This window comes from Phasianus colchicus, chromosome 2 (genome assembly GCF_987193195.1).
Source record: "Phasianus colchicus chromosome 2, bPhaCol1.hap1.1, whole genome shotgun sequence".
Lineage (NCBI taxonomy): Eukaryota > Metazoa > Chordata > Aves > Galliformes > Phasianidae > Phasianus > Phasianus colchicus.
This window is the reverse complement of record NC_143437.1, coordinates 86,582,275-86,606,571: the sequence shown is the minus strand read 5'-3', so window position 1 is coordinate 86,606,571 and position 24,297 is coordinate 86,582,275. Positions and strand designations below refer to the sequence as shown.

The 24,297-nt window shown below is 39.0% G+C and overlaps 1 protein-coding gene across 6 annotated transcripts; it reads left to right on the top strand.

The window, feature by feature from the left end:
- The first annotated feature begins 29 nt into the window (after positions 1-29).
- Positions 30-22,325, top strand: BEND6 (BEN domain containing 6). Of its 6 annotated transcripts, none has more exons than XM_031611193.2 (10): positions 30-227; positions 1,767-1,937; positions 11,431-11,655; positions 11,761-11,906; positions 12,678-12,776; positions 13,127-13,304; positions 14,715-14,932; positions 16,119-16,311; positions 18,002-18,140; positions 20,443-22,325. In XM_031611193.2, the coding sequence occupies exons 3-10, from the start codon at positions 11,460-11,462 to the stop codon at positions 20,705-20,707; spliced, it is 1,434 nt and encodes a 477-aa protein (XP_031467053.1). In that variant the 5' UTR covers positions 30-227; positions 1,767-1,937; positions 11,431-11,459; the 3' UTR covers positions 20,708-22,325. The 6 variants fall into 6 exon arrangements, with proteins under 6 accessions (XP_031467053.1, XP_031467054.1, XP_089992386.1 ...); XM_031611194.2 differs by lacking the exon at positions 30-227 and adding an exon at positions 262-631; XM_090136260.1 differs by lacking the exons at positions 30-227; positions 1,767-1,937 and adding an exon at positions 8,037-8,057 and having other exon boundaries at positions 20,443-20,588; positions 21,072-22,325.
- The last annotated feature ends 1,972 nt before the right edge of the window (positions 22,326-24,297 follow it).

Sequence of the window (24,297 nt, the reverse complement as noted above, 5' to 3'; positions counted from 1 at the left end):
CGGTGGGGTTTCCCTCCGCGCGGCTCCGAGGAGCGGGCGCGGCGCGCTGGGCGCCCGCGGGCACCGGCGGGTGGGGCGTGCCCCGCATGGCAGCCGGGGGAGGAGGGGAAGAGGAGGAGGAGGAGGAAGAAGAAGAAGAAGAGCACCGCGGGGCTGCGCGGCCGCGGCGGCCGGTGACATCACGCGCGGAGCTGCTGCAGAGGGAGGCGGAAAATGGCTGCTGCCAGGTACCCCCGGGCGGGAGCGGGAGGGAACGGGCCAGGTGCCGGCGGGTGCGGGAGGCGAAGCGGCGAGAAGGGCGGGAGGGGAGCTGAGCGCCTGGTTCCGAGCCGCCGTTTGTGCCGCCGCACTCGGCGCCCAGGGCGGGCCGTGCCATCCGGGCCGGGACCGGGCGGCCGTGTGCGCCTTCACGGGGCGCCGAGGGAACGCCGTTATAAAACGCGTTGCTGCGCTCAAAGGCGATTCCCGTGCTGAACGTGGATCCGTCTTGGGCGTGAGCACCAGAGGAAGGATTCTGGAGCTTCGTAGGATAAAGAACGGATCTCTGCGGGGATGTCGGAGTAACGCTGAGGTGTCACCGCGCTCTCAGGTGCGCGCACGAAGGCGTGCGGCCACTTCCAGCCCGCAGAAGGTAGGGCAGGAAGGGCGGGCAGAGGGAAGCAGGCTGTGGTGGCTGAAATCAGAAGGGGAAACGTGATCGTTGTGGTGCAGAAGGCCCTTTATCGCTGAGCGATAATAACGCTGTGATATCGCTGTGACTCCTTACTGTCAGGGAAACCTGTTTTCAGTGGGAGATTCTTGGCGCCGGCTGTGGCAGCCGGTATAGAAGTAATATCTTGACGCTATTTTACCTCAGGAATTTTATATCGTTTCATAACGTACAGCAGTTTATCTCCACAAAATACAACCTGCCACCTGACTTCTTAAGGCGGGCGGCTGCAATCCGGCAGCCTTTGATTTAAAGCTTCCCTTCGCTCGCTGGGGGCTGACGGACGCCGCGGGGCTGTGTTGTGTCACGTGACGCCACGCCGAAATCCGCCAGTACCGCAGTACTGCAGCGCGGCTTTAATGCAGATTACCTGGAGATCGCCGTACCGCCCCGTGTCCCCCGGCTGCAGCGCGAGGTGAAGCGCTGCGACGTCCCCAGCTTTGCTGCAGTACCTTGCGGGAACTTCTCAGCACTTGATTTATATTGTTTTATAATGGGATGTTCTGGGAAACGCAGCACAGAGGTGACTGCACGGGGAGTTGCAGAGAACTCACGCTTCACCGCTGACAAATCTGTAATGCTTGGCTGCTGCCTTAAAGTTTGCAGCTTTTCCTGTCTAAGCCCTAGAGCACATTCATGTCCTGAAGATAACATTTTGCCGAGAAGCTATGATAAATTACATGGCAGCAGCTTAATTTTTTTCATATTCAGGACAGAATTCAGTCTTGTACAAGAAATGCTGATGTGTGGTTTGTTCAAAGAGCTGCTGCTCCAGGCTTTAGAGCCTACATTCTCATGCACGCCATGCTGCTGCTATGGTTTTCTTAATGCTTATTACTAATGTCTCTTTGTTAAATACTGTGGGATTGCAGTGCGTGGTTAAAATGCTGCTTTTGTAGTGAAGTTTGATGTAGTAGTGAACAATAAAGTTTGAAGTTTGGGTTTTGGCATTAGAAATAAGTGAGCAATACGTGTCTAGGTTATTCCAAATAGTAATTAGGACAAATCACAGTAATTCTTTGAGATACAGTGTTTTTTAATATGAACTTCTTTTCAGAATGTTTTTCAGGGAACATTTCATAAATCTTAAGAATGACAAACAGAGAAGAGAAAAGGAATGAGGAGAGAAAGTTAAAGAAAGCCATTGGCTCCCACCTGAGATTTGACCTCAGAAGGAGAATCCTGGAGGTGAACAGGAGGTGACTCATACAAGAAGAAGTGAAAGAAGGTAACCAATTTTTAAGGCTGATTGTGGAAAGAGCAGATCAGAACAGAGATTTGAGTTGTTGAGAGGCTGAGGCAAATCTGATGAGGTCTTACAAATTTGGAACTTAGACCTTGCAGAAAGTACGGGGTTCTGCTATTTCAGGATATGCGTGATATGGCTGTAGTTTTGCAGTGATATGCGGTGGTGGGAGGCAGCATCCTGTGATGCTTGTTTCAGTAGGGCCCACAGAGCAACCAAGCAGCCGCAAAGTCACAGCCACAGTTGAAGTTTGCAGAAGGAGGCTTAGAAGCAGCCTTTTGCTTTAGCAATGCTGAGGGAGGAAGCAGCGAGATGTGCGTGGGCAAGAGGGAGGGGAAGGTTCTGCTTCACAGGCTCCACTAAAAGAAGTGACTTGCAAATATTTGCAGTGACAAGGGACAGTGCAGTACAGGATAATGTTTCTTAGGTTGCAGTCACTCGAGGCAGCTGCTTACCTATTTTTAAAAGCTGTGGGAAGCACAGAAGCAGCAAGCTTTGCATTTGAGTTCTCCAGTTTAATGGAAGAATTGAGCAGGGAATGTGATGCAGCAACAGCCATCTTCCTGTTGAGAAACAAGTCAGTGTTGACCTAAAGTATTTTTCCACTCTGTATCTCACAGAATCCTGTTCTGACTTTGCAGTCTTGCCTAGAAGGGCTGAAGACAGGGATCCTTTCTTCCCTCCCCCTTGCCCCGTATGCAGAATTGCACAACAGCTCTTTAAAAAGAAACTCTTACCTGAGTACAAGGGGTTAGACTATAAGGAGAAAACAAATTGGGAAAAAAAAAAAAAGTTGAAAATATCATAGAATTTCAGGTAGATAAACCATATGAACAAAGGCCTGCTGACCTCCTACAGTGTAAGTTGTGGCATTCAAGGGGACTCAGCAGTCTGAGAAGTCATCACTGCTCTTGCTGCTTTGGGCCTTGTGGATTTCATTTGACAATTGCAAGGCTCTCTGTATCAGCAAGCCAAAAGAAGAAAGTCAGATGGTAGATCTGGTGATGCAGACATAAGAATAGGAGATGACATGTGATATGATTTCAAAAGAGTAGTGAAAGAGTAAGTTTTTAGCTGAAAAAATAAGTGAAAGGATAAGATCCTTTTTCTCTTCTGTGCTTCAAGGACCATGTTTCTGCTAATTAATTATAATTAAGTATTCTGCTTAAATAACAACTGGTTAGAAGGATTCTCTAATCATGAAATACTTCTTAACAAAATATGTAGTAATTTTCTAATCAAGTAGGAACCCAGAAGCAACATAAGTAAATACGGAAAATATCATACTGTGTGTATTAGCAACTTCATTCAAAGGCATAATTGACCTTTTCCCCTCAAAATTGTTCTTCAGGGGTCACACTCTGTCTTCAGCGTGGTCTCTAGCAGTTTAAGTATGATGTATGAGTGTATGTTGTGAGGGTTTCTGGTAGATGATTAAACCTTCTAAAATACATTCTTCAGCTGAAAGAATACCAATCTTTATCTTGATAAAAGCATCAGGTTTCAACAATTTGTTATCTGAAGTGATGTGTTCTAAATTCAGCAAAGCTGTTGAAAATCTTCATTCTGCTGAACTGATTAAAATTTTTTGCTCCATACAATGCTTTGTATGTTTGGTCAGCATATTACTGCTATTTAATTCTAGCACTATCCTTGAAATTTAAGTACATATTACTATTTCAAATCATTTGAAAAGAGAAGCTGAACTGTAAAGGTTACACGATCCACTCAGGACAAAGTGGTTTAATTTAAGTGCTGCAGGACATGACTGGGAAATTTTGCAGTCTGCAAGTATTTCAGGTGATGGTGGAAAACCAAGTTCCTGCCTCCTTAATATATGCAGAGGTAATTGTCCTCATTGTGTGAGCTGATAAACCTTCAGAACTTGCTGTTTTATCTCTCTGTTTATTGGACTGGATGTAATCACATGGCATAGGAGCCATGCAGCTGTCGACTCACAGCATAGAGCATTGCTGGGAAAATGCTGGCAGGAATTCTGTGGGCAAAGATTGACTTTGCAGATAGATGGCTGATTTTGAGCCTAGATAGAAATGTATGTAAAGCTCCACAGCTTTTTTTTTTTTTTTTTTTTCCCTATTACAGCACTGGTATGCCCATATGTCCTTGGTTAAAATTTGTTCTGTTCCCTGTTCATTTTTGGCAGTGTCTAATGTAGCAGTTGTCAATTTGAATATGGTACTGCATCCCAGAGGGAATTGCACTTTATTAGTTGCTTAAGGATTGCTTCAGACCAATATTGGTCTTTCAGCTATTACATTAATTAAGTTGAACTGTGAATGCTAAGATGACATTTAATTTTACAGGACAAGAAAAAATAGATATAATAAGGTCTAAGCTTTTTTTGTTCTCTCAGGGGTATACCTTTCTGTAAATTCTCCTAAGTGCATACAGAACTACTCTTGGTTGCATTAATATTCCCTGAAGTAATTGGACAACATATATGTCTCCTGTTCTAACTCATGAACTCTAATAGCAATAAGGATTTGTTTAATTTTAATTTTTCTTTTTAACTGGATAGCATCAAGTTCATTCCTCCCCACTGATACACAGAGAAACTGGAGCAATTGAGGAATGTCTTTGGAGTAAAAGAGTGTCATCCAGGCATGACTTCTAGCCTATTATCACTCACCTATGGCAGCCAATAAAGACACATGAGTAGAGATAGCTAAGATGCCACTGGATTATTACATACTGACCAGAGATCAAGCGCGGAATTTCTAGCTGCTGTTTCACTTCTATGCTCTTGTGGCTGCATGTATTATGTTTCTCATAGTAATGCTTTGGGGCAGCACAGTTTATCAGAATATATGATAGATTATGCCACCAAAAAGAATAAGATGCCTCCTCTTACAGACTCTCACACCAGTTTGCTAGTGAGTTTGAACACTGCATTAGTTGCATATGGAAACTTGTGATACTTTTTCAGCCTTTTATATGTTTCTTTGGAGTGTGTTAAGGAAATAGTATTTGGTTGTTACACAGAGCAAATGCACAGCTTTTGCACCTCAGCACAGATTTGCATCTGATCAAACTTTCCCTGACTGAATAACTTCAATAACTGAAGCCTAGAAAGCAATTCTCTTATTTTTTACATTTAGTGCCAATTTGAGATGCCTGGAGTTAGCAACCATCCTTATGAGCATGGAAGATGGTCTTGGCCCTATGTACAGTGCTTATAAGAAAGGGTAGTTGGAAGCTGGCATAACAATGTTAGAATCTAAGATAGCTCCGTTCATTTATTTTTAGGCAACTTAACTCTGCCTTTGAGCATTTGAAATAAGCTGAATTTCTCTCCCCTTGGCTTTGGTTAAATTCAGTAGTAGCTTGGTTCTTCTGAGTGATGGAGGTATTCCAGGCTGAGGCATCTGCACAGGTAGTTGTGATGAGAGACCCATGGAAGACTTGCACTTCTGAAGTAGTAGCTGAAGACTAAGCACAACATCACAGAGCGCTGGCACTAGTCACCTACATTTGGGCAGCCAAATTGATCCCTAGTTCTCCCTCCAGTGATGACAGTAACTTAGATGCCTAGTACACCAGTGACACCTCAACCATAATCTAGAACTGAATCTCATCCTTAAAGCCTAAAAATAATGCCAAATTGCTATCTTTAAATTTAAGTGAACACTATTTTTCACTATTAGCTGAGTAAGTTATTAGAACAAAAGTTAAGTTCTCCAAGAGGTATTAAATATATCTATCTTCTTGATAAATTCATTATTCTTCCTTTACTGTCACTCGGTATTACACAACAGAAGTATGCAATTTGATGCAGAAATTAAACTATCTCCAAATACTTTCTTCAAACTTGTAACTTAAGCCACAGTCCTGCAAAGGTCTTTGGCATATTTGAGTATTGGTGCTATTTTATAGAACTTCTAGGTTGCTAAAACTGTCAGCACATAGGATACTGCCTTGAAAAAGAATAATTGCTTTGTGGTGTCCGTGGGCCAAACACATGGAGTTTAGCAAGTAGGACAAGATACAGGCCAAATTCTGTATGTAACTGTGTGGATTCCAAATGCTACTGTGACTTTGAAGTCAATGAGACATTCTTTGTAAATAAGGCTAAATGATGTTGCTTAACTATGAATAGCATCGCTTCTTAAAAAGTATCTGTGATTATTCTGAGGCTAGTTATACTTGGGTAATAATCTACAGCCAGGAGGTGAGCTACTAGTAGTAAGAACCACGTTGTTTTGTCTTTCCTGTTAGTGGAAGACAAGTGGGATCATTCCTGCATATTTACAGCCTTGAAAGTTACAGAAATGTTCTGATACCTGCTCCCTGAGGTTTCCAGATGATTTTCAAACACCAAAATGCAAGAATATCTGTGCTATATATCTGTACTTTTAAGTCATGCTTTCCCATAAAATGACTAAGATATTACACAGAAAATATTTTGAGCACTGTATTCTAACACTGTCTATTCCATTGAAATCATTAGTCAATCTTCCTTTGGTTTCAGGGTAGTAAGATTAGAAGCTACTGAAGGTCATATAGCATATTTAAATAGAGTCATATTTTCCATCATAAATTTGTTACAGAGAACCAGGAATTCTGCTACTTTAGTGCAGGCCAGGAGTTTCGTGTTAACAGTATGTTTAATGTCCTGACAATTTCAATGTAAAATGCCATCATCAAAATAACTCACACCAAGTCTGATGCTGCTATTCATCATGCTGAAGTGAACTAAATAATGAGATAAATGAATTTCTAGTCCACTAAATGTTTGGGGGTTTGTTTGTTTGTTTTCGTGGTTGGTTGGTTTTGAATTTTGGAGTTGCTGTTTTGTTCCTCCTTTCTCTCCTCCCCCTGAAAAACTGGGATTAACAATGGCTGAACGTAGAGGGTAGACTGTATAAAATGCTAGCATTTCATTAAGAGACTGTGCTTACACGGTTGCAGTACAGTTTCTTGTTTTGCTGAAATTAGTGGCAAAGCTCTATTTTAAGCCACAGTAGAATCAGACCCATTGAGTAGGCCTACAATCTCATGTCGTAAATGTGTCATACTTTACACTACATTACTGAAAGGAAAGAGAAATAATTATCTCAGCATGCCATCTGCCAACTCAATCTGAATGGAACAGAGTATGTCAGTCAAAGGGTGAGATATGTCTTTAAATGACTTCTGTGGGGATTTTTGTTGTTGTTCTGTCTTTTGGGGTTGCTTAGTAACAGTATTCTGTGTGCAAATTTGTAGCATCTGTGCAGAATGAAAGATGTTAACACTTTTGTTAAAATTAAGTCCAGTTAATGTTTTCTGTGCAGAGCTTTACAATTAAATGGCTTCTTCTGTATTTTTTTCCCTCTACAAATCACTTTAGAAAAAGGTATGTGTCCTTGAACGGTGTCAAATCATAAATTAACATTTCAGTACTTCTCAAATAAGTAGCCAGTGTTTTCAAATGGAGAAGACAGCAGAATTAAGCAACTTGAACACAAGCGGCTTTGAGAGGCTGTGTAATTCTGTCTCTGTGGTCAGTAGCTGCACTCTGGGAAATGTCTGTGAACAGTTAAGTCTTCCAATTAAACCACTGAATACAGCGCTTACAGTCCAAAATCTTACTGGATGACTTGCAGAACTGTGTAGGAAAGATTTAAAACAGACAACCAATCAGATACGCTTTAGCAGACTTCATCCTTTTAGCTTCATATAGCATGAGGTCAACTGGAATCTATCCCTCAGCTTCAAATTAATATAGAATGGGTTGGAGCAAGCCAACTTTATAAAGACACAGTTTAGCCGCATATGGTCACTGAATGATAGTCAGTGGAGAGAAATAGGCTCTCACAGACAGTAGGTCATCTGCTCTCTGAGATGTATTTTTAGGTTGAGATGAATCACCTCTCTTTCTGCAGAGGTGGGGAGAGCCAAGTGTGACTAGACAACCTCTCATTTTTAAAGCTAGTGAAAGTAAAATGAATCTTGTTCCACATTTTTATTTCTGTTTTTTGTGGTGATGCAGTATATTTCACCTTTGATCTGTTTTGACAAAGAAAACATTTTAGAGAGGCATCTGAAGTCCTTAGACAAGTGAGAGGACAGTTGAGAAAATGCTGCTGGACTTCTCTTCCAGTAAGTGAAATATTTTTCTGTTCCTTTTCTTCATTAGGGACATTTTGTTCTACCTTTCCATTCTCCTTAATCACAGGCTGGAGATGATGCCAGCAGGCAGTTAGATATTATCCCCAGGGTCCCTGAGTTGTCGTAATAAATTCTGTGAAAATACACAGTTTGATTAATGTGTACTGAGGGAGCTGAGGCCATACCTTCAATAACAGAAAAATGCTAACGCTAATTATTGCACTCTGTTCCTTTTATTTGGCAATATAATAGTTCTGTCATTTTATATGTAATGTAAGCAGCTAAGCTGATGCCTGGAGGAGCTGCAGCAGAGGAGGGGCACCTGGCCAGCCTCTGTTGTTCCCTTGAACTGCCCTCCTGCCTTAGCATCTTCAAAGCAGCAGAAGTAGCAGGGCTGAGAGCAGGCCTCATAAAGGTGCCAAGGAGCTTTCTGACTTCTTGCATGAGTTAAGGGAATGGATATTTCTCATTTCTGCTCCTGTGACTCTGTGAAATCCATTCCTAATTTCTCTCTGAATCCAATGTAGCTTATACTTTAACTTGGCAACTGTTAAGATGCGTAGTGAAATCAGCTTCTCTGTTTACTAGTACACCCTCCCACCATAGGCAAGAATCTTGACAGCTCGAAAGAGCTTTTTAGATGATTTAGACAAATTACTGAGCTCTGAGCCCTGCAGTGTTCATGGTGCAAATTCTCCCTAGCTTTGACGAGCAGATTGGTTTTGTCAGCACTTCCTGTTTGTCCTGCCATCTTGTCCTGGAGCTCTCTTCATGGATCCAGGTGTATGAGGCCCATGCATATCTCTTTCTTCTCCTCCACCTTGGATAGGTTGTTTGGTGTAAAGACTGAGAGGAATTATATATGCCACGTACCACGCAGTCCACAGCTGCCCCGAGCAACATCTGTGGGCTCTGAACATCCAGAAATCCACATATCAATTGATCTTACTAAGCATCCAGAGCAATCATCACTGATCTTTCAGGATTTGAATCACTTGTGCATTCAGTACTTACCTGGAACTGGCAGGTAACCCCTCACTAGCTCAGAGGGGTATTTGTCTCAGTACAAAGTAAGGGACAAAACACAGCTACATTCTGTTAGAGGCAGGGAAACACAAAAAAGCACAGTTTGCTTAATCAGCTTGTAGTCTTAGTACATTGACTTTGCTGCAAGTCTCTTGACATAATGTGGGCTTTTAGGGGAGTAATGGAGAAGCTCACAACTATCAAGAGCCAAACAACAGAAGGGAGTAAAAGTCTGCTGGCTGAATCTGCCATGTGGTTCTGGAAGTTAATACCTTCATGCTGAAGATGAAAAAATATTGACGTTGCATGTATGGTTTGTATTAAATCTAATATAGTGTTGTTTGAACCAACATCCCATTTAATTTTGGATCTTATCTATTCAAGTCAGTGCTGAAACATTTCTTCCTTTGGCTTCTGCCTTGTCTGGGTGTTTGTTCATTTGAATGATTCCTTTCTGTGCAGTGAGGATCCACTCAGTGTGGATATGTGACAGAATTGGGCCTCTGGTGATTTATGCTGGGCATTGACTGTCTTCTCTCCAGGATTTACATGGGATAGATTTTTCTTTAAACAAAATTAATGTGAATTCTTGCAAACACAGTCTCCTTTCTTTAGCAGTTCAGTAGTTAACAATCCTTCTACTGTCACACCTAAATACATTCTGCAGAAAAGCAGGATTTAATATTCTTTTTAATGATCATTTCTTATGCAGTTTACCTCTTTATCAATTAACATGCTGACAAGTGCACAGTTGTCTTACGCAAATTAACAAGTTCAACTCTGCATGAAAAGCCAGTTCTTTGGAGGCATAGCATAGACATCATGAATAGTGGTGAGCTGGGCTTCTGCAGATAAATGGACATTGCTTCTTCCAGCACTGCAGACAGATTTTCTCATTTTGACATAATAGCCCCACTTAATTCTCTCCTAGCTCTGAGTTCCCTTTTTGATAGCATCTGTGTAAGGCACTATGTTTTCTTCTGACTGATCGAAACCAAATAAATTACAGATCCCACTGTCACATCTGGGAATTCTTGAGTTTGTAGCTCTATGAACTGACAGGCCAACTCATATGTTTGTTGGAAAGAAAACCAAAGTTTGACAAAATCAGTTTATCTGTTTCAAGAGTTTTAAAATGGAAGATATCTTCCCTGAGTATAGTGTCAGCTGTTTACATTTTGAATAGAGTTTAATAACTCTTTGAAAGGATAGATGATGGCAGGACAAGGGGAAATGGTTTTAAGTTGAAGGAGGGGGGATTTAAGCTGGATATCAGGGGGAAGCTCTTTACTATGAGAGTGGTGAGGCACTGGAACAGGCTGCCCAAAGAGGCTGTGGATGCCCCATCCCTGAAGGTGTTCAAAACTAGGTTGGATAGGGCCCTGGGCAGCCTGGTCTAGCATTGAATGTGGAGGTTGGTGGCCCTGCCTGCAGCGGGGGGATTGGAGCTTCATGATCCTTGAGATCCCTTCCAACCCTGGCCATTCTGTGTTTCTGTGATTCTGTAATGATATTACATTATCATTACATACAATATTACATTATTCACTTTTGTGTGAGGCGTATCAACTTAATTAGAAAAACAGAACACCAGGTATTACTTATTTTCTTCTCTCAGTGTAGAGCATTAGCTCTTTAGAAGGTGTTAATATTAGCCCTTAGCTTTAACAGCATTGTTTCATGTAGGCAGAGGATTTATCTGTATATAAGGATCTGTGTTCTCATTGTTGCTGTTACACTTCAGTCTGCAGAGCTGACTTCCTCAGCCTATAGTTTCTTCAGTACATCAAGTTTTCCACTGTCAGAATGTGTCATACTTCATCCAGCCAGTTGTCCTGAGTTGTTCTGGGATTGTCAGTTGTAGTGCCACAAGATGACTAATACCGTCCTGGAAGTCACGCATCCCTTTTAACAGCAAATGGAACCAGTGCTTTCCTTCATTCTAGAGAAGCTTTGGTCATAGCTGTATCTTTTGGTCTGAGGCTGGATGGTCACTGACACTGAAAACTTTTGTTAAGGTAAATGTGGTAACAGACATCATGGGGAGGAGATCAATTAGGTGTGACAGTAACATGGAAGCAGTGGTTCTGTAAGTAAAAGCTGTTTACTGCAAATATTTTTTGAGATAATTTTCTTTCTGATGTTGATGTATTGAGCAGACCACCTCCATCTTTCAGGGAAGATAAAACATGCTGCTTGGCTAGTTTTCGCTTCTTTATCCAAAGTATTTTCACAATCCAGGAATAAGAACTTATTGAGGGGAAGGGGTTTAAAGTATTCTTGTAACATTCCTGTGGTGCGATGCAATAACAGTTATTTTTCCTGTGACACCCTACAGGCTGTCTGTATGACAAAAAAACATTTAAAATGAAAAAATTCACGCTGTTTGATTTTATAAATGACAACTCACTGCAAATTGGAGAGACTTCATGGATTCAGAATCTTCCCAGTGATGACAGTGAACTAGAAGGATTTCTGAAACCAAATGAACATGTGCTGGTAAACTGGCCTGTGGCAGAAAGAAAGACAGAAAAGCATCTAGTGAAAGTTGTATACATGAGTGGTGAGTGCAGATGCAGAGCATTTGTCTGATAATAGATTTTAATCTAATTATGAAGTTTTGCTACGTAATTTTCTGTGCTTTGATCTCTTTTTCAATTTGTTTCAGATGATCCCCAAGAGCTGGTAGACATGATGCAGAAGATACTACAAGAGGATGAAATTACAAAAATACAAGTCCTTGGAAAAGGCAAGAGGAAGAGGATAGAAATGATATTCTCAGAAAGCGAAGACAGTGACCTGGGTAAAAAACAGGTGAGTTTCTGTCTTTTATGTGCCTGAAATTGGTACGCCCATAACATAATGAAACAGAGCAAAAATATTTATTCTTTACAGTATAATACAATTAATATGGATAGTAAAGGCAATCTTCATGTGATACCTCAGCAAAATAACCTATTGGAGCAGTTAGGTCCATTCTCTTTTACTGTTAAGAGAGGGAAGTATTATTCAAGACTTCAGGGCCTGCACGAAAGCAGGAGAGGGACTTTTTACAAGGGCAGGTAATGATATGACAAGGGCTAATAGCTTTATATTGAAAGAGGGAAGATTTAGTTACATCTGTGGAAGAAATTCTTTACTCAGAGAGCAGTGAGGCACTGGTACAGACTGCCTGGAGAAGCTATGGATGTCCCATCCCTGGAGGTGTTCAAGGCAGGGCTGGATGGGGTGTGGATAACCTGGTTTAGTGGAATGTGTACCTGCCAAGGTAGGGAGTTGGAACTTGGATGATCTGTAAGTTTCCTTCCAACCAGAAGACTTTTGTGATTTTGTGATTCTGTTTGCTCCAATAGGACAGAGGTCTGACAACAGCAGAAGTAGAGGCTGGGTTTGCTGAGCTTTGCATTGTGCTGAAATGTGCAGTGACATAATGTGGGGAAAGACATATATTACTGACTTATGATTTGTTTTTCATAAATACTGCTAATGTTATGTGCAGAGTGAATAAAAATTCACAATATGCTGTGAGGTTACACTGAAAGTCTCTGTATGACTGCAAAGATGCTATTATGCTCTTGTTCATAGCAGAAGATGATGAAGCATATAAAAAGAAAAAAAGCATTTCAGGCATCTGCTCCTGCCAGCATCCTGAGTCAACTTGAAACGTCTTTAATTAACAAACAGGTGATCTCATTTTCAGCAATTTCAATCTAGTAAGCAAAAGCAAACTGAGATGTTTTAGTTAAGATAACAGTTCTGAAAGATACTGCCATAGAAAATTGGTGAATGGAGAACAGAGAATAATACCTTATTTTAACATTTCATTTTGAATTTTAATAGCAATGGTAATATTTATATTCAGTGAGAAGTATTATTATAATGCACCGAGTCTGCTTATACATTCTGTGTACGAAGAGAATATTTTAATTTAGCTAGATATTTGAACATTAGGTTTAATGTTTTATGTTGTTGCTGTAGATAGCACTAAATTTTTGAGGTTTATTTATTGTTTTGTGGGTTTTTTTTTTTTTCAGAGAGAACCATATTCAGGAAGCAACTTTCTATGCAGTGAAAGCAGCAGTGATGATGAAGAGCCTTTATTTCAACTATCCAAGGTGGAACTGTGTGCCAAAATAAAAAGTCTCAAGAGGAAGCTGACAGACACCATGAGAGAAAACTGCCGCCTGAGGCAGTCCCTGGTGATGCTTCAAGGTACAATCAGGGGAATTTTTTGATGAAAAGGGAAACCTGGAGGTCATGAAAAGCTTTATTTATAGGAGACTGTCTGAAGGGAAATTGTGGATGCTCGAATACTTGATGTGATCAAGGTCTACTGTTAGCACCAAAGTCTTTAATACATAGGAACATTTAATTCCAGCAGCACTGGATTTAAAAAACAACAACAATGAAAACCAAAAACAACTGTCTTCTGTGGTGGCCATGAGATCATAGTTAGAAATGGAAAAATGTAACTCCTGATGGTTGGTTTGAAGAAATCTGTCTGTATGCCATATATAACCATCAGCTTAGTTTAAATACTCCACTGACCAGTCCAACATACACTGTTTTTTAATCTTTTTGAGGTTTTTCTTGATCAACTGAGATTTTCTTTATTCTGGAGTGATTTAATTTCTAATTACTTTAGAAATTCCTCATTACTGATAATCTGAACTCATTTTACAAAAAATTTAGTCCTTTTCCAGAATATTTTTACATCTATTTTTTTTAATAAATGAACCCTTAATCACAGTCATCTCTGAAGTCCCTCTTACTTCTTCTTGTTCCTTACTCTGGAGCAGCTGAAACAGGATCTGAAATTTTAATACATTAGTGGAGGAGGTTGAAAGGTTGAAAGACTTGCTGCTCCCCTTGCCAGCTTCCTTACAGCATCCTTAGACTGCCTCATGTTTCTTTGTCATACAATTTTGCAAGCACTTACCAGTTTCTTTGACCATATAACTCTATTCCATGTTATTCACCTTGACATGAATCATTCATCTCCACCTTTCTGAATGTTATTTTTAAACATTTTGTTAGTCTGACAACTTTCCATACATATTTAGGCTCATTTCCCTTGCATCTTGTGCAATTCTATTAGTCTTTTACGCTGTTTTCTAATAATTTAGTGATTCTTTGCCCCTTGCATCCTTTTTGTTCTGCTGAACTGATTATTAATGAACTAAATAAAAATTTGTTTTTGAAAGTAAATATTGTTTGGAGAAAGAACATGCAAAATATATCTTTTATAAACTAAAAAAAAAAAGTCTATGCAGTTGTGTAACTGCTTTGAAACAAGCCAAAAAAAAAAAAAAAAAAGAAAGAAAGAAAAGAAAAGAAAAGAAATAGCAAGCTTAGTGCCCAATGGGCATGAACTAATGATTCTTCTCAGCAGTGCAGAGAGCTGGTCTACCATATTCCAAAAGCAGATGCCAAATCTTCCTGGATGGGGACAGCAAAACAAATGAAAGTATTTGAGAGAATAGAAACAGAATGTGCTAAAGCATCTTTGCTGACCACTTGGAGTCTTTTTGCAGTATGACAGGAATCTAACCGCAAAAATATATATGCTTATGTAATGAGTCTGAAAGCTTTAATTATCCATCACTTTTGATTTTATTTCAGTGTTGCCACAGGCAGTCACTCATTTTGAGGAACTGGTAGGCATGGCTGAAGCACTGCTCAAAGGGGGAGTGACAACATCTACATCGAGTCTTCATTCACATGCTGTTTGGAAAGCATCTAACAACTCTTTAGCAGATGTGTATGCAGCTATGCATAGTAACTCCAGCTCACCAATATCTTTGAATGTGGAAGATGAGGAGCAACCAACTGAAAAACAGGTCAGTTAGAAAGCAATTTCAAGCATAAAAAACAAATCTCAATATACTACAAAGTTTATTGATGCAGTATAATGAACTTAAACATTGGTAAATGTCATTTTATCATCATGCCCTTTTTGTACTGAGGCTCTTTCTGTGAGAAACACTGGGCTTAGTTCAGCATTCTGGTACACACTCAAATGGTACGCTCTGATGTCAGTGGCTTTCCATGTCTGTAACTAAGGGCAGAATGTTGATGCATGAATTAAATACTGAGATCCAGAGATAACTTCCTGCCTAATGTTTTGGAATCCAAAGGGGAACAGAAGTGTTTCAGAGATAGTCTTAAGAAAAATGCCAGCAATTTGTCAAAACTATTAATAAGTAAATAGAGACTTGTATGTTACTACTTTTGTTTCCAGACAGTTAAGTAGAAATAGATATATACATAGTTACTGAATAAAGCTGTTCCTCAGTTCTCCATGATTGTAACAAAGCATAGATGAGAGCTCTGAGCCACAGAGGCTGTAAAGAATAAAGACTCAAGAGAAAGAATAGTTAGTGGGGTACCAAAAAACAATGAAATCTGTTAAGAATTATCAAGGTATCATGATGTGATCTCTGAAGAGATATAAATTTTCTGAGCAACCTAGACGTGCCTTGATAGAAGTGATTCAAAATTGCACATTAGAGATTTCAAATATTTTCTGTACATCTGTGGTGTGCAGAAATTACTCTCAAAGCCTAGGACCAGATGTCACAGTTCTTAGGGCATGTCTACTCAGAGGCAGAAATATTAGTTGGGCATAGTGCCATGCTCCCGAAGCTGTACAGATTGCAGGCCAGAACTGGATCGCATCCAGCTTGCATGGAGTGCAAACAGAAGGATTCAGATATGTCTGAAAATGTCCTGTCTCTGCTAGTGAGTAATAAGGGCTGCTTGATGAACTGTTTGCTATTATGTATAGGGATCTTTAGTCTGGTACATGCTTGCTTCTGAAAAAAAACATCTATACTTGTGTACAGTTCCAAACACTGAACAGTGTGCAAGTTTAAAAGTTGATCTCAATTGCAGTTTGTGGAGGGATTACTTTTGAAATTGTGGTAAAGGAAAGAAAATACACTTTCAAAAAATAAAAAAGACAATACTGTATATAATTTGTAGTGAACTACAACAGTTATGTCAGTGACCAATTTTGTTTTCCAGTTCAAGATTGAGAAGTGGCAGATCGCACTTTGTAACAAGAGCAAACCTCAGAAGTTTATAAACGACTTGATGCAAGCACTTTATACGCATGAATACATGGCTACACACAGCCTGACAGGTGCAAAGTCATCCTCTTCAAAGGATAAAGCAGCGAAACCAGCTATGAATCAGAATGAAGTTCAGGAAATCATAGGTGATAACTTGTTAACATTACTCAATATGGCACTGATTTGACAGAGGGCTGTCTCTGATGGAGGGTCACTAATACTTAACAGCTGTTCTACCCAGGTTATGTGTTGTTTTACATTTCCTTCTTTGTCTCCATGTTTGTTTTTTTTTTTCAGTCCATCTGTTAGGAACTCTGTCAGTGAAGTGCTAAGTAGTTGTACTTCTGTTGTATGGATTTTGTGGTGTTAGTGATTACTCAGGAACAGTGATATTATCACTGTTTTTAGATTTTTAAAGGGCTAATGTGCAGTGGTTGAACTTGGACCATGGCAGTAATAGGTAAAGAAAATGGAAGGCAAAGAGAAGACACACTCAGATCAAATTTAAAACAATGTCTGCTCTATTCTGAAGTTAGTGAACATTAAAAATTTTGACATTTTAAATACTGCTTGAGGCAAAATGAGATACTAAGTATGGGAGACAGGAACAGGGATCAAAGAAGCAAGCAACATTTGTTTTATGCTGAGGTTTAAGGCAGAAAATGTTTGGTGATTAGGATAGACAACCAGTTCAGATGCAAGTAGCTGATTTAAAGAAAACAGTGTTTGGAGAGCACGTGAAACTTGATTTTTACTGGATTCACAACTGTAGCTTAATACTTTAATAACATAGCCCAAATTCCTGTACCAAAATCCCTCCCCCATGGTCATTCCCTCAGACTACGCCAGTTCACTCGGTTCCCTTCCCAGTTTGTCTTCATTTCCTGTACCTCTGTCCAGTTTTGTTGAAGTTGGCTGGCGGTTTCAAAAGTTATCAATAGGATACTGATGGTACAGTTGTGTAAGCTTCTTTTCCTTGAAAATATACCCAGAAAAAGAGGCCTAAAAGTAGAACAGAGAAGGAAGGAGTGTGTAAAGTAGTGAAAATTTAGACGAGGTAAGATGAGACAAATTCAGAATGCAGTATAAGAAAAATGAGTAAGATTTATTGGGAAGATCTACTAGTAACTTTTCTAAAGGGAAAGAGCTAGGCAAAACTGAACAAGGAAGCAGGGAAGACAATCAGAACACTGAATACTGCGTGCTGTACAGAGTTCAGTGATGCAGAGAGCCTAACTGAGAAGTCAGAGAAGTTTGTTAAGAGAAATGAGAACGTTCCTGAATTCAAACAAAAGTGTCAACATTATGGAGGAAGAGAAGAAAAATAAGAAGGTATTTTTGGGAATTCTAGGAAATGAAAGAGGAGGAAAAAAATCAAGGGCAGTGAGGATTATGAAGGAACTTCATTAATTGCTGATGTTAAGTCCTGCTACTGCTGCACTCAAAAAAGTTAGATGAAAAATAGAAGGGAAAATTGTGCGACGGACGCATTTTCTGCAAAATTAATGAACAAAACCTGTAAGATTCAGAGGTGTGAGAACTCACATGGATAGGAATAGGTCTCTGACGAAAACAAAGCAAAGGAGAGAGAATGAGCACACTTATGCTGGAAGCTCTTGTTCCTTTTGAGTAAGCCAACAACAAGCACGGAAATATGCAAGACAGAGAGAAAAGCAAAGTAGATGAAGTAGTGAATAAAGACAGAAAAAAAAAACTAGAGCTGAAGCTGAAGTAGCTAGAAATTTCAAAGATGCAATAAGTACATTTTAGATCATGGATCTGTGGTTTCCATGTTTTGGCGGACTCATATATGCCATCTCTTTACTTATTTTGCAGGAATTACAAAACAGTTGTTTCCAAACACAGACGATGCTTTAATTAGGCGAATGATGGGACAAAAACTGAACAATTGCACCAAGAAGCCAATTTTAAGCAAAGATCTTAACTCAGGTGCTTTTCAGAAGCATGGTTTTTGGTAAGTCTTTTATATATACTGTAGCCTGCAACGTGGAATTCCATGTACCGCCCTGTAGTAACAAAAACTAAAAGCAATCTTAATTTTATTTTATGAAGATACATGTTCACATATGAATTGCCAAATAGGTTAATATTTTCATAACTTTGTACAAAGAGTACATAATTCTAAAACAGAAAGATTGTTCATTCTACATACAGCATCACAAATTACAGGAGAAGACAGAAGTAAATGCATGGCGTTACTTTGATCAATGTATGTTTCAGATTTACCATTATCTGCCTTTCTTATCACTTTCTATAGACTCTTCATAGACCAGACAATGCCATTTCATGACAACTGTTGTGCTTTAATTAAACTACAAGTAAAGACAGAGAAAATAGTTACCTGTTTAGTACCTGCGATAAAATTACTGTAGGAGAACTGAACTAACATTCTTTTACCAACAGAAAAGTTTAAATTATCAAGGTAAGGAATTGTTAATTAACATCTTTCTTATTATAGGCATATTTAACCCTATGAACAGGACTAATTGAAAATTGCTGAATTCATCTCTATTGTCAATCAGCTATTTGTATACTACAGTTTCTATATGTATGAAACATACGTATCACAATAGTTGGGGTTGAGAAGGACATCTGGAGTTCGTCTGTTCAAAACCCTGCTTTTCAAAGCAGGATTACCTAGACCATCTTTCTCAGAGCTGTCTTCAGCTGGGCTTTGAATATACCCAAGGATAGTGCTCCACTATCTCTCCAGACAACCTGTGCCAGTGCTCAGTCACCCCTCACAGTGGAAAAATGTTCATAAGTTCAAGTTTCTATAAGCCTTTGTAACAAAAATCTTATTTGGTGAGAGTGTGCAGACACATCTTAAGTCCTTGTAGAGAAAAATATGTGTTAGATTGTATGTATACATATACTATGCATACACCATCCCCCCCCTCCAGAAGAGTATAGATAGCTCTTCTGGGAATGATGGGATGAACAGTACAAGAGATTAGAATCAGTCAGACAGGGATTTGTTCTTAGACTTTCCATGTAAAATATTGTTTCTTTATGATTTAGTTATAGTATGCATGTTTCAAATACATATTTACAACTATAATTTACTATAAAACAAAACTGAAGATATTTGACTATGATACAAACACCATTGTTTGAAAAGTAGCAGCGCTTTACTATTAAAATTCCTCTCTAAACCACCTTCTTTGTGGACCACCAGATGTCTATGAATTACTACTTGACACACACAGGTTTTCTCATCTATAAACAGTAAACAAATGTACCAGCCTACCTAGAATACAGTTTACAGTGTTAATATTTTTCTCCTACCCCTCATAAAACAAAGGTCCTCTGTATTTGTAACATATAGAGCGCCTTCATTCACTGTAGTACCATTCCTTGTACTTGACCCAGAAGATAAAAATAACAGCGTAGAAGAACAGGCTTAGTCTTCTCAAAAAATATAAAATGCTAAATACATTATATTTATTTTCTTTGTCTTCATCAGATGAATCCACAAATGTTGTGAGTTCTAGTGTCTTCCAATGCTGTACAGGCCCGGTATTCCTGGAGTCCTGCCAGGAGGGTCATGAGCTAGCACAGATACAGTTCTGACTTGCTTTTTAATGCTGCCTGAAGACCTTTCAATTTAAACTTGATATCTTAAAATAAATAACAATAAATATTGTTCACATGTGCTTATGCAAAATTCATTCCAGTATCCATTGAAATCAAGGCAAGTACTGTCTGCGTAGTTTCTCTTGAATGGATGCTTTTTAGAACTTGTTTGTAATGGTTTAATTTTACACCTGTTCAGAATTTCTTCACTCTAAAGGCATTTAAATACTGTGTAACCAATCATCTCCAGGGTAATGGTGGTGTTTCCTTTAACTCAGGCGGCACAAATTTTCTCTGTAGGAAAGTCATGAAAATTTAAGTGCTCACAGTCTCAAAGTTCCACTTTGATTCACTTCAAGAAAAAATCCTACTGTGCAGAGCCTTAGTCAAACTTATAAGTTAGTAACAAATTGGTTATAAACTATCAAACTGGTGATACTACGTTATGATCTCCTCATTCCCCTGTTCACCTTTCTCCAGCATATAGTTATGAATTTGGATTAAAGTCTGAGACAGACTACTGTAGTCTCAGATCTATTAGGCTGAGGTGAAACAATGAAAAAGGGAATGCAGAAAACTAGTTAGCTAGCTAATAAACTCTGCTGCTTGGAAACTAAGTACAGTAGTAATTGCACATTTAATGTTAACATTGCACACTCGGTTATAAACTGTCTTGACAGTGGTTCAGCAGCTGCTTCTCAGGGCATCATCCCTTTGGCTGTTCCTCCCAGCACGCAAGACCAGCAGGATGATGATACAACAGCTGCTAATGCACAAATTCAGCAGAGCCACAGCCATCTGACTCATCCACCTCTCAGCACCCAAGGTGAGCAGGAGTGTTTCAAACCTACTTCTGAGGTGGAGTCTCATCTCTCCAGAAGCTCACAAGCGCCCTCTGCCAACCAGGGTTGTGGACAGGATCTCAGGAATTCAGACAAGGAATAACAGAATGTACTTCATGCCAACTCAAGTTCCCGTTGGAGATGAAGGAATAATATAAAATTAAAATGAAATAATATTTATTGGGCCTAGCACCATTGGACAGAAATACTGCAAGCAAAGTAGAAGCTTGAGAGCCAATTCCTCAATTGAAAATCCCCCAGCTTAGGAAAAATGAAGGCATATTAATATATTTGGCTTTAAGATATTATTAAATAAATGCATGTTATACTGTAATTCAAAGATATATAAACTTGATCCAAAGAATGCAAGACCTGCTCCCCTTAGTTAGAAAAACACTGCATTATTTAAAGTAACACCAAGAGAATTTGTAAGAGGATCCTTAATTCCCTTGCTTTCACCTTGACAGCTGATGGAAAACTGCTTTACTGACCAGAGAAAGCTATTACATATTGATACAAAAGAGATACGGAAGTATGAAAAGAAAGACAATACATATTTGAGGATGCTGTTAACTTGGAATAAAAAATCCCAGGGCAGTGAAACTATACTTCCTGAGATGTCTGCAAGAAAAAAACAGCTAATTTTTAACCTCCAGAAGTTGGAAAGGCAATGAAAGAAACCTCATTCTTTCTTAGTTCAGGAAAGAGCGCCCTAGGATAGCTTGCTGGATTGTGGAGGCCATGGCTTCCCTCATAGGCTTTTTGATGCCGTTGCTTTGGTTTGCAGCTCTCATTCTCTCTTCCCTGACCTCTGGGTCCAGAAGATAAAGGTAACAGTTCCCCCAGCCAAAAAATGGAAGATAATCTCTGGAAAACAGCTAGTAAAGGACAGAGCTGTCAGCTCTTTCTCTGTATGTCTAGATTTTGGTACACTAAAGAGAGTAGGTGGAGAGGTAGAGCTTGTTCCTCATGGTGTTGGCACCAGAAGTTCTCCATCAGCTAGGTGGTTCCTCTTGAGCTCTGACATCATTGTCCCAGGGGTACAACTAGTCATACACCCTGTAATTGCCTGAGAAGGAGGAATGGTACATTTTTTTTTTTTCCTTTGTGGACTGATTCCAGTTTGTTCTGTAGTGTGGGAAAGAGAAAATGCTTGGATTATAGCCTTCACGCTTGAGTGTATTTCTTCCAGAACAGAGAGTACTAACAGTTAAATCTATTTCATACTTGGCAAACAAGCAATTAATGAATCAAGATGAGAAAAAAAAAAAAACAAAAAAAAAAACCAACCATGACTAACTTCATTTGAGGACTTCTAGAACTAGAAACAGTATAAGGGTGAATGCAAGGAAAAAAATCAGAAGGTAAGGTTAGCAACTGAATGCCTCTGAAGAGAAGTGCTGCAAACCTTCCTCTATTAGAACAATGCACTAATAAAATACACTGTAGAGAAGACTTCTGGATGGGATGAAGGATAACTAAAGTGATCTACTAGCCTCATTTATCTTTAATGTCTATCAATTCCTTGTAAATAGGATTAAGATGAAAGAAAATAGGACAATGTGATGTAAATTCCACCTCACTGCCATGCATCAAATGTAACTGGAGGATGTTTGCTATTATATATATTTTGTATATGTATCTGTATATACAGCATACAAGAATGTATATAATTAATCATATTTTTGAAGCAGATTTCTATAAAATAAAATGAAACATTACTATGTCTTAGTTCTTTTCTTAAAACCAAAGGTAAATAGGGAGGACGATGTGAAGAATCTGTTCCTCTCTCTTCCCTGAAGCATATGACTGACATTATCCATGGCATAAAACAAGATAAATAGCTTTTACCCAAGAAACAGAAAAGCTGCAGTTGGTTCAAGGTGACTGCAAAGGAAGAAAGGATGACTGGTCTTCCAAAACAGCATGGACAAACTCAGAGAACACAAAATTGAAGACTCAATAATTACAGCTTAGAAACTACAGAAGTTACAGAAGGAGAGGAAAAGGCAGAACAGTTGAACACTGCTCTCAAATTTTGCAGTAAAATCAAAATTAATTGGCAATGTGTAAATGTGTCATGTCACATAGTGTAAGATTCTGATATGTGTGATAGAGGACACATTATCTTCATTACTCAGCACCAGAGAAGGCTGACAGCTACTGCAGGAAAGCATAAAGCAATATGACTGCATAGCATTTAGAGAGACTACTGGAGATTCAGTACTGAAAATAAAGTAAGCAACGCTAAAAACAGTCACTTGAACTATTTGCTTTTATTACTGCATTTTAGATTGAATTTAAGATTACAATAGAAAAGTGGACACTTTGTGTTATAAACTACTTATTAAGAGCACCTACCTGTTCTCTAACAAGGGAAGATACTACAGTATGCAAAGAATGGAGTAAAAACCTTACTGTAATAATACAGTGGAGAATAAGCAGTGTTCTCAGTGGTTTTCATGCATGTCAAGTTCTTATCCTCTCAATATGGTATATAGGTAGGATTCAGAAAATATACGTCAATATTTTACAGATGAAGAGTAAATGGCATTGTGCAGTGTTAATGCTAGAGGAAAATCAGTGGTTAAAAAGGCAGTATTTCATTTTAAGGACAAGGAAAGAAACATGGAAATTCAAATGTTTAAATTCTATGAAAGAAAGCAATGATTTTCAAAGCATATAATAAGTACATGGTTGCCAGAGAATATTACTGAATCTCTGAGAAGGTCTGCTCAGGAACAGCTTCCACATCCTCTGTAATCCCAACTTCGTTTGGAGGTTTGGATGTGGGGATTTTAGCTCATCAACAGCAGACCAGGAGTAGCTGCACTTTCCTATGTTTGTCTCATGCCACCTTGGGTAATTTGCTAAAAAAACTGGGTACTCATGCAAGTGAGACAGTGAATCTGCCTTGAAGATGGCCCAACAGCCAAGAACTTCATCAGCCTACATCTTTCCTCTTTTGCATGAAAAAAGTCTGCATAAGAATTGTCAAAAGCTCACCCAACCCAGGAAGCCTGTGCCTTCCCAATAATTACATCAAATACTGTACTTTTTGAATCAAAGTTTTGTTGGCATACTGTAAAAGCTGACATTACTGCATGTATCAGTTCTCACACTATTCCTTTTTTCCTTAATTCTTTGCATACCTAGAGGATGTTTGGATCCTCTTGGTCTGCAAAAGCAAGTACACTTCATTCACATGAGCTACTGCTGAAAAGTTCATATTCAAATGAGAGTCATTGTCATAGGGCATCAGTTTGAAAAAATCCTGCCACCTTGTTGTTCTTCTAGTAACCCACTATTACTGCACTTTGCAATATCTATACTCATAAATAAAAAGTAATTAACTGCAAATGCAAGCTACAAATAAAGTGGCTGCTACCAACTACCTATTAGCACACTGAAGTTAGAAATGCAATATATGAAAGTCAGGGCATCAACAAGACTTCAATGTTCAAAGTAGCAGTCATTTTTCTGTTACTTTAACAATGAAATAAAACTCATCAAATCAGTGTCTACATAGCCTAACAATAGTTATTAAGTTGTTAAATTTCTTAACTAGTATATTATAATCAGCAGTCAAACAGGAAAAAAGAAAAACACGTAGATCATTTCTTATAGGGAGTGATAATTTTGAGTTCATGGAACAGCAAATCCAGAAATAGACAGAAAAAAATAAGCCATTAA